Source organism: Apostichopus japonicus, chromosome 23 (assembly GCF_037975245.1).
Source record: "Apostichopus japonicus isolate 1M-3 chromosome 23, ASM3797524v1, whole genome shotgun sequence".
Taxonomy (NCBI): domain Eukaryota; kingdom Metazoa; phylum Echinodermata; class Holothuroidea; order Aspidochirotida; family Stichopodidae; genus Apostichopus; species Apostichopus japonicus.
In genome coordinates, this window is record NC_092583.1 from 7,007,175 (window position 1) to 7,018,325 (window position 11,151).

The following is an 11,151-nucleotide window of genomic DNA, read 5'->3' on the forward strand; positions in this document are numbered from 1 at the left end:
AAAAAGTAGTATTATGGGGGGAGAAAATGGGCAAAGAAAAAATGTTTGAATTTTTACAGTCTTGCTCTATTTAGGTCTCACCGATCAAAAATGTCAATTGGTTGACCTCCGGGTGACCTTTGTGTGTGAAGTTACATACAAGTTCAAAAGTTAATTTTTTGACATTTAATGCAATTAAATCTCAATTCTAAGGTGTGACATGGTTGATATTTTGGGACAAGTTGTGAATGGGGTGGTGGAACATTTTGAAACTTAAAGGTCATGTCATCTGAGGTCACCATTGTTATCATATCTGTTGACACGCTTGTAGGTCTCTTATATTTCTTACATTTTCGACACCATATTTAGATCTCAAAAGTGCCTTTTGATAAAAAATCCGATCACATTTTGTGATCACGAAAGTGTTGGCTATAGTGTTGGTTACTTTATGGGAACATGTAGGACAATTACTTGGACTATTTCAGCCCAATCTTGCTTGATAATATGATGTGTATTGTCATATACCCCAAGCAAGGAACCACAGTGCCCTTGGGCTCTTGTTTGTTTCTGTAATCGGTGTATGGTAATAATGGCAAGCAAAACGTATCAATATTTCTGAAATAGAGATGTTATTGATTTTGCCCGTTAAATACTTTGTCAAAAGTCAAAGGATTGTGATGGTTCTATAATAATCAGTGAAATAATAAATTTGCTGTCTGTTATTGACATCCAAGACACGCAACCTTAACCCTATGTATGAAATATTGGTAAACCTCACTCTTTGTCAATGCAAAATCATGTTTGCAATTGAGTGCTATTTTCTTGGATTGTAGGAAATTTGAGTGTAATTTTCTAGGATTGTAGTTAATTTGAGTAATTTTCTAGGATTGTAGTGTATTTGAGTGTAATTTTCTCGGATTGTAGTAAATTTGAGTGTCATTTTCTTGGATTGAAGTTAATTTGAGTGTAATTTTCTAGGATTGTAGTATATTTGAGTGTAATATTCTGGGGTGTAGTAAAGTCTGATTGTAATTTTCTCGGATTGTAGTAAAAATTTGAGTGTAATTTTCAAGAATTAGATTAAATTTGCCATGTTAACACTTAAGATGTGCTGTTGCTCTTCAGTCGTAACTCTGTTAACTCCATCTACAGGTCCTGATGAGCCTCACCCACTCAACCCGAATAGGGAAACACCTGGTAATGAGGACCTAATGGATGCCTCGTTTCCGAGATACCCCGAGCCAGCCAGGAAACTTATTACTAATACCAGACCTACACCTGCTCAGGAGCCACCTCTTCGGGTTCGTCAGTTAGAACCAGCTCAGTTTCAGATCAATGAGATTCCATCTGATGGAAGGCAGTCACACCCATTGGAAGCAAAGGTTGATAAAGTTACTGCCCAATCTCCTCAGTTTGCTGAGAGTCAACCATGGAGGAGGACTCCTGTCAGTAATGACAACAGACCATTGCCACAAAATAATGTACATGTTGATGTGAAATCTTTGGAGGCACTTTTGGAGAGTGTGTCACCCACAGAGACCAGAGGGGGAGTGCCAGACAGGCCAACCAGCCCTTGGTCTTATAATGATATGGGTGGGAGGGGAGTTAATGGACCTCAATATCCCTCTAGTCAGCACAGACCTCAAGAGCCCGAGATTCACTATGCACAAGTTGACATTGAGTCGACAAAATCTAGACAACCAAGTCGACAGCCAGCTGAACCCGTCATGTATGCCCACATCCAGGCCAAACCGACGAATAATCAGCAGATGTCACAGCCATCATTAGAACTTTCACAGCCTCCCTCATTTAGGTATCACAACCATGTACCAGCGGGTTCCCAGCCATCCTACCAACAACAGCCACATAACCCAGTAGAGGAACCAATCTCCAAAACTCAACTGTCACCTACCAAGGTGGTCATTGAGGACTTGCCATCAGACAGATTGGGTCAGCCTCACCGCCAATCGCCCGTAGTTGGTCAGACGACACCATCTTCTCGTACAATGCCCATTGATGCCCAAGTTGTGGTTGAAAACAGACAACAAGTGGTGAACTCTTCTCCTGCTTATGTCAAGCCATCACAGTCCCTACCTGCTGTATCAGGACAGATGCAACCAACATCAACAACTGTTTACCCAGGTCAACAACCAACAGCACAGCTTGATAACCCTGGGCCACATCCACCATCAAGTCGATCACCAAATGCTCAACAAGTCGTACCACACTACATGCAACAGCCGCAGCGTGCCGTCATAGAGCAGTCTCTTCCCCGGACACCTCAAAATGTGCCTGTGCAGCAGTCACCGTATGGTTCCCCTCAACATGTGCCCAGGCAGACAGCTCTCCAGCACACCCCTCAACAGTATGCCTCCCCTCAACAGTATGCCTCTCCTCAACAGTATGCCTCTCCTCCTCAAGCACATATTTCACCATTGCAAGTACAACCGACACAACAACATGCACCTCATAGGGTGCTGTATACTCAGGAGATCAAACAAGAGACAGTGCAGTCGCAACAGTATCAGCCTAGGATGCAACTACAACAGCAACCAGCATCTCCTCAACAGCAGCAGCAGCCATTGTACCAGCAGCAACAACCTCAACAGCAGCAACAACAACAACAGAGACCTGTACAGCAACAACAACAGCAACAGCATTTATATCAACGAGAACAGCCACAACAAGAGCAGACAACATACAAACATCGGCAGCAACATCCTCAGTTGCAACGACTTCAGCAACAGAGTCCAGGAGGCGAACCGCCTGCTATTAGTTTCTCTGAGGCCACGCCCCCTCCAAAACACGTCAACCAACAGGAGTCTCCCATTTTCCAGCAGAGTGTGGGAGGGGAGGAATCAGCTAGGTCACCAGATCTCCAGAGTCTGGAACCGACAAGTGGACCTCCACCAGTGTATCCTACCTACAGTGATCGTATGAAGAACAAGCCACAACCTCTCTATCCCACTTTCAGTGACAGACACAGGAGAGGCCATCCACGGATAGACGAGTCGTTCGCTAGCCCACCAAACGGGAATTACAAAACACTGTATGACAACAGGAGTGGTAATAGAGGAAGGGGTTCTTCAGGAAGGTAAGATATTTGCAGTTGTTGAAAAATGGAACAGTGAGGTGTCTCTCAAAGCCATTACAATCATATTTCATGTTAAGATATGGAGTAAATCAAGAGTTTGGTTAGATTGTGACATTGGCTTGTCTTCTTCAAGGACTAAAGGGGAACATAAAAAAGTAATCCTTCCCATCTTGGAGCAAGACATTTTGTCAAGTATCAAATTAATAATAATGGGATAATATCTACAAATTTAACATCAAATATAGCTAATTCTGCCATAAAAGGGTAATTGCCTTGTCTTCTCCAAGGAATAAAAGGGAACATCTAAAAATCATTTTCCCATCTTGGAGCAAGACATTTTGCCAAGTTCAAGTTAATAATAATGGGATAGTATCTTCAAATTTATCATCAAATATAGCTAATTCTGCCATAAAAGGGTAATTGCCTTGTCTTCTCCAAGGAATAAAGGGGAACATCTAAAAAATCATTTTCCCATCTTGGAGCAAGACATTTTGCCAAGTTCAAGTTAATAATAATGGGATAGTATCTTCAAATTTAACATCAAATATAGCTAATCCTGCCATAAAAGGGTAATTGCCTTGTCTTCTCCAAGGAATAAAGGGGAACATCTAAAAAATCATTTTCCCATCTTGGAGCAAGACATTTTGTCAAGTATCGAATTAACAAATCCGTTTTTAATTTGCTTGATTTCAAAACTGATTTGCCGACCTTTGAGCCGATTCAATTGCCTGTGGCATTGCTTTCTTTAATCCTTGTTATTGAATCACTCAGTCGAGCGAGGTCAGTGGGTCATTCTTGTAGTTCCTAGCTAATGAGTATCTGTCATCCCCTCGTTCATATCTTCCGTTGCTGTTTGTGAAGTCATTTACTTCAGTCAGTTCTAATGGTACCCGTTTCATTTCGAGAATGATGGTGAATGCTGGGAAGTGTTTACTAGCTTGCTTTGTTGTGATATTTTGTTAGGACAAATCTTGAGGATTTTATTTTTGAACTCAGAGATGTTACATAGTTCTTCATATCACAAGGTTCTCTGAAATGAAAAAGTAAGTAATCTAATTGAGCTGTTGTAATAGAAAATTTTATTCCAACTGAAATTTGTTATCGTCCAAAAATGCAACAAAGCTATAAATCACAAGGAGTTATTTATTGAATAAAAATATAGCATTGAATTCCATATAAATGTACAATAAATGTAACAAGTTGGTTTTATTTAGGTTCAGTTTCCATGGTGACAGCTTACAGACAGTTTCTGATTGTTTAGATAGTTGCAAGTTTCCAAAATGTCATGATACCATTGATACAATGCTGAATGTTATGGTGTTAGGCAAGCTTTGTTAGCATTTAGGATTCTCTCAAGTATTCAGTGAACAGTCACATCTGTTTTCAAATTTAAAATCTTTGTTTAATTTGAAAAAAAGAAGTTAGTTTAACTAGACTTCAAGATGATTCATACCTGCTCTTTCAAAATCAGTGTTGCTTTAATTTGTGCACAATGTGAACTTTTTATCAAATATTTTTGGTTGATTATTGTGTTGATAATATTCTGATGTTTTGCTCTTTAGGTCAGTTTAATTGTAAATATGTTATTGAACATGATTATCTAAGAAATGACTTTGAAGTTAGTATAACTCACAAAGGCATATTTCATTCATCAGTTCTTGTGTATCCTGTATTATTTCATAAAACTCTGCGAAATTCATCTGAGTATGAATTTGATTGTTATTTCACAGTGACGGTTCTGCAGTTTCACCTGGTACTACAAGCCCAGTAAGACAGGCTGTGTCCCCTGCTGGCCCATCACCGATACAGAGTGGTCGTAGCACACCCTCTAACTTCTATCTCATGCCCCTCACTTCACCGTATGGAAGCAACAACTCTCTAGCAGGTAATTAATATCCCTCTACATGAATTGATAACTGCTGATGGATCTTATACCACACAGGAGCACTAGGTCAGGACTTAAGGCCTTGTCAGATGGATTCAGTGTATGCTTTTACTGTGTGTATCACTGTTCCATTAGCACACCACTTATTGAGGCTAAATCATTCATGATAGACTTTTCTCTATTTTTTTTGTTCTTTTCCAACAGATCCAAACAAGGAACATGTGAGGTTTGTGAAAGATTTGTCGTCATGGTGGTACAAGCCACACATCACTAGAGAAGATGGTAAGCCAACCTCTGGTATATTTTGAAGTGTATTGATTAAGAAATCATTGAAATTCCCTCAGACTAATAGCCGAACATGGATCCCTTCAAGCAAAACTATATATATATATTCACTGTTTGTCTAGTGTGTAAAACTAGTAGGTGACAATGGTGGCTACAATGTTATATATATTAACTGTTTGTGTAGTGTGTAACACTAATAGGTGGTAATGGTAGCTACGATATTATATATACTTACTGTTTGTGTAGAGTGTACCACTAGTAGCTGATAGTGGTGGCTACAATGTTATATATATTCACTGTTTGTCTAGTGTGTAACACTAGTAGGTGATAATGGTGGCTACTGTGTGATATATATTCACTGTTTGTGTAGTGTGTAACACTAGTAGGTGATAATGGTGGCTACGATGTGATATATATTTACTGTTTGTGTAGTGTGTAACACTAGTAGGTGATAGTGGTGGCTACGATGTGATAAATATTTCCTGTTTGTGTAGTGTGTAACACTAGTAGGTGATAATGGTGGCTATGATGTGATATATATTCACTGTTTGTCTAGTGTGTAACACTAGTAGGTGATAATGATGACTACAATGTGATATATACTTAATGTTTGTGTAGTGTGTAACACTAGTAGGTGATAATGGTGGCTATAATGTAATATATATATTTACTGTTTGTGTAGTGTGTAACACTTGTAGGTGATAGTGGTGGCAACAATGTGATATATATTTACTGTTTGTGTGGTGTGTAACACTAATAGGTGATAATGGTGGCTATAATGTTATATATTTACTGTTTGTTCGTCACTAGCTATACACCTGTTGCGTGATAAACAACCCGGTACGTTTGTGGTGAGGGATAGCAATTCTTTCCCAGGAGCATTTGGACTGGCTATCAAAGTTTCCCAAGCTCCAGTTAATGCACCTCCGAAAAAAGGTAAGAAATCAAAAAAAAATTTGCACAAGAAATATTTGGTTTGGTAGGGGAAAAAAGTAGATGCGCATCAAAATGTTCATTTAATAATCATTTTATCATTTATCCTGGAATGTCCAAGATTTACTCTCATTATTTTTAACATTAATGTAAAGAGGTTGAAGAAAAAAGAGAAAAGAACAACAGTTTTTCTTATATTTGAAACAGAGAATTTTCTTGATTATAAATCCACCTGCAGTGGATCAACATCACTATCAGTTATTTTGTAAATGACTTTTCAGACATGCATTTGTAGTGCTCAAGTTCTTGTAAAGGGTAAATTCTCCAAGTTTTGACTTATTGTTTGCTATGATTTTATTGTGGTGCAATAATCTTCAGAAATTTGGGTTTGTAGCAAACAGAGTGATTAAGCCATAGGTTATGGTTACATTATCCATTGATATTATCCAATAAGAATGTCTCCTATATTTAACTGTAGATGTTTCCATGATAATTAGTGAATAATGAAAGAAGATCCAGGCAATATGTATCATTGCATCACTTTATTATTAGTTAATGCTTGCCAAAGGTTTCCAAAACTTTTCTCACAATTAAGGAACAATTAAGGAAAAATGCCCATGTTGCATTTACTAACATTATTAATAATTTGATATGTTGCAAAAAAGGCAGGATATACCATTTCATTACAATGTGAGGCTGGCACCTATATTTGTGCTCTTAATAGGAAATGATTATCATGAAAGGATTCCTGTTTCACAAGTATGATTGTAATATTTAAATGGTTTTAAGGAAAGTCAAATATCTGACATAGTGTTAATATTAAACCCAAACACAGATTTTAAAACTGGCAGATGCATTTATAGTAAGAGTTGTCTTCATGAAGGAGAGACATAGATAGCTGGAGTGGAGTGAAGTGTGAATACGTAGTAATATAGGGAAACCTTGTGGAGTTACCTTATGGAGTTACTTAACAAAAGAATGAACGAGAAAATGGAATCGGAACAGAGATAATAAACCAAGTAAAAACCAGAAAGTGATACAGCTATGCCAACACCCAGAAGAGGAGGGTTAAAGGAACTTAATACCAAAATGTTTGTTAAAACTGTAATCTGAAAGTCTTGCTATGAAGTGCTGACATGAGTATCAGTGCAGCATCAAATATTTCAGAAAGATCGAGATGGATTGACTGATGGTCTAAATCGATCATTTTACATCCCAACAGGTGGAGATCCAGGGAATGAGCTGATCAGACACTTTTTGATTGAACCGAACACGAGAGGTGTAAGATTGAAAGGCTGTACCAACGAACCAATCTTTGGCAGTCTTTCTGCATTGATTTACCAACACACCCTCACTCAGCTTGCCTTACCGTGTAAACTAGTCCTGCCTGATGTTGGTGAGTTGAGAACATTTATCTTTTATCTCCCAAGGTGGGTGAAATATTTGTTATGAAAGGTTAATGAAATCCTTAACGCTGCCAGACTTCATATGCAATGCAAAGTTGGTGAAGTGTTTATTATGCTTGGTTGGCATTTTGGAAAGAGCAAAGAATGAGATTGAAACAAGTGACCCTAAGGGTATGGTATGTGCTCTGCAATCTGCACTATCCAGTCCTTAGTTACTCCATGTATAACCGGTGTGTTACCGTAGTTACTCAATGTATAACCAGTGTGTTACCTTAGTAACTCCATGTATATTAAACCAGTGTGTCACCTTAGTTACTCTATTTGTAACCAGTGTTTTACCTTAGTTACTCCATGTGTAACCAGTGTGTTACCTTAGTTACTCCATGTACAGCCAGTGTGTTACCTTAGTAACTCCATGTATATTAAACCAGTGTGTCACCTTAGTTACTCCGAGTATAACCAGTGTGTTACCTTTGTTACTCCATGTGTAACCAGTGTTTACCTCAGTTAGTGGCTGTCAAAACCCACAGTTCCTCTGCAGACTGTCCAACCACACATGATACTCTAGTTTCATACATCCCAGACATCAACAGGAAAGGAATTTTCATTATTGATTTACTCATATCTGTATAAAACTATTAACTGTAGAAACCATGAGATCAATTTTTTTTTGTTTTTTTGAGAAGAACATAAAAAGCGGCAGGATAGATTTAAAGAAAAATTATGACTTTATAGATACTTTCATGTGTAAATGAGGAATTAAATTGTATATTTTACTTAGTCCTCAATAAGAAATTAAGACAGATATGATTTGAAAAGGTTGTACACTGCAGCAAGAATTGTAACTTGCACTGCCACATTTGTGGCTGTGTGAACTGTCAATGAGGGGAGAAACATGTAATTGTTTGAGACCTGGAAGGAATTTCAAAAATCTACAAGTGTAGGGGAAAGTAAAGATCTGACATTTAGTTAGCAAAGGATTGCATTTCTAAGCCCTGAAGCCTGAACTAACAGACATATAATAGCAGCATGAAAAGGATATAAATGTGTTGAGGCAGCAGAATATTGAAGCAACTTTTAATACAGTTCAGTTTTGATTACCCAAAAATTGAAAAAGAATCATATTTCTCAAAAACCAAAGTATAACATCACTCATTTAGGAGGTACATGTTTGTGGCAATGGCTGGAGTACATGTTGCAAGACTTTGTGTCTATAGACTTGATATGGGTTAATCATGCATTTTTTTAAAGTTTTTAATGGTTGTAGTAGTGGGAAGTTGTGTGTGTTTAGTAGTAATTGAGGCTAAGGATCATTGTTAATGGGAGAAGCAAATACTTTTAAGACTGGGAGTGGCTGTTGCTGAAGTAGGTGGACTGGAATAGTTGGAATAGAGGTTGCAATGTAGTGTTGGGAGGGGCTCATCTTTATAGTAGTGGGAGAGGCTCATTTAATTAGTAGTCTAATCGACTGTTGTTGGCAGTAGTTTGATTGGTAACCTTTGTGTGGTAGTTGGAGGCGCTAAGTTCAGGTGTTTGCAGTATTGGAATGGTTATCGTCTGTGGTAGTGGGACAAGGGGCTAATGTCTGTAGATGTGATGTGACATTAGATGAATGGAAACCTCAAGTTTTTGTTGTATTTATTCTTCAGATCCAGCTGGAGGAGTTGACTCCCCGGATGCCATTGACCCTAAATCAGCTGCAGCATTGCTTCAGCAAGGAGCTGGTAAGTACAACAAGGTTAAAACAAAATCAGATAAAAAGAAGATTAAAACTCACAGCTGGGAATCTTGGAAATTGAAAGGTATCTCTCATCTCCCTTATGGAAGGGAAGAATGCAGGTCATAGAGACACATAATTATTATTATTATTATTATTATTATTAATATTATTATTATTAAGTTTTGCTCTTTTCTCCCCTCTAGCATGCAGTGTGCTGTATCTTCAGTGTGTGGACATGGAATCACTGACCGGCCCAAGTGCAGTAAGGGAGGCCATAACGAGGGTCATGAATCAGAAGGATAGGCCAAAAGGGGTCAAAGTTCACTTTAAAGTTTCTCTGAAAGGTGTGACCCTGACAGACAGTGGGAGGAAGTAAGTGTCTGTTTCAAAATGAATGTTTATCAAAATAGTTTATTTGGAAGAATGTTTGGAGTCATTGAACTTTTTTGGTATTTTATTCTTTCACTTTTCTTCAATTTTTTTTTTTTGGGGGGGGGGGAGTTGAGTAGAATTCACCTCAAACAGCATCTTGAGAAAAGCATGCAGATTGTTTCATCAAGACATTAATTGGTAATGAATTATCCAGCATCACCTCATTGACAACAACACACCATTGTCAAATTGTTTCACAAAAACAAACATGCATTGCGTACTTTGTACATGTAACCTCAGCATTTTACTGACATTTTGTTATAACAGAAATGGAATCAGCAAAAATTACTTTGCTAAATTCAAACATCAGTTTATTCCTTGAAATGACAACATCAGCAATGGTTTATAGGATTTTCTATTTTGTTCCATATTTTTTTACTTTCATGAATGTCTCCTACTCTATATTTGATAACCTTTGACCTCTTATTTTAATAAACATGTATTTTTGTTTGGCCTCCAGACTATTTTTCCGTAAGCATTACCCAGTGGAGTCCATCTTGTACTGTGGAATGGATCCCGGTTCCAGAAAGTGAGTAATTCTGTTTTTCCTCAACTACTGCTCTGCCTTAACCCTGCTCTCACATATGCATGGTTTGTGTGCAATCTGCTGGTTATCATGGTCTTATGTCATGTTGGGTTCTGCCATCTTTCATTAAAATTCCATTTTCTGGATAGAAAAGCAAAAGTGTGTGAATGATTTTGAGTGCTACAGTGCTATCAATGGTGTTGATATGTAGTGCAAAATGTTTTCCAAATCTGCATGCACCTTCTGGTAAGACCATTCATTGATAGAATCATTTTTCTCTTAAGTCTGCTGGAATCTTCAAGTAATGTCAAAAGCAAAGAAGAAAAAAAGGAAAGAAAAAAAAGAAAGAAAAGGAAACCAGGGAAAGTTTGGAAGGGGTAGTAACATGGAACTATTGAACAATGGAACAATTGAAGTCACAGGCATTCTGGCTGTGCAATTTATAGATGGAATTCTAAGATGGTTTATATTGCAAAAGTTAAAAGATTCATGATGTATATTTCATACATATATATATATTTCATATATATATATATATATATATATATATATATATATATATATATATATATATATATATATATATATATATTTGACAAGAATCATGAAATGTGACAAGGCAAAAAGTGTTGTTAATATTTGCGTTAAAATAATCCTTTTAGTTTCAAGAGCTTCCGCAGTTAGTAGTTTCTATGGCTCTACTTTCAGAATAATCATTTTTTGTAATGATGGAATTAAGAGTTGCTGCTTCATTCTTTATGTTTTCCTGCTCTTCTTGAATAACTGTCAAAGACCTCTGATATACTCTTAACCAAATACTCATGCCTCATTATGCATAGACGAAGTCTTTTTTCACTTTACACTTAACAGTATAAGTTTATTAAGGTCGTT

At 37.4% G+C, this 11,151-nt stretch overlaps 1 protein-coding gene across 17 annotated transcripts in view; it reads left to right on the top strand.

Annotated features, from left to right (window-relative positions):
- LOC139964457 (tensin-1-like) overlaps positions 1–11,151 on the top strand; it is a 196,613-nt gene that overhangs the window by 173,051 nt on the left and 12,411 nt on the right. For all 17 annotated transcript variants that reach the window (XM_071966024.1, XM_071966026.1, XM_071966041.1 and 14 more), the window contains 8 exons: positions 1,132–3,073; positions 4,804–4,958; positions 5,163–5,240; positions 6,054–6,179; positions 7,399–7,572; positions 9,232–9,306; positions 9,506–9,674; positions 10,195–10,263. In XM_071966024.1, coding sequence (XP_071822125.1) covers positions 1,132–3,073; positions 4,804–4,958; positions 5,163–5,240; positions 6,054–6,179; positions 7,399–7,572; positions 9,232–9,306; positions 9,506–9,674; positions 10,195–10,263 — 2,788 coding nt within the window. The remainder of the gene's footprint in view (positions 1–1,131; positions 3,074–4,803; positions 4,959–5,162; positions 5,241–6,053; positions 6,180–7,398; positions 7,573–9,231; positions 9,307–9,505; positions 9,675–10,194; positions 10,264–11,151) is intronic.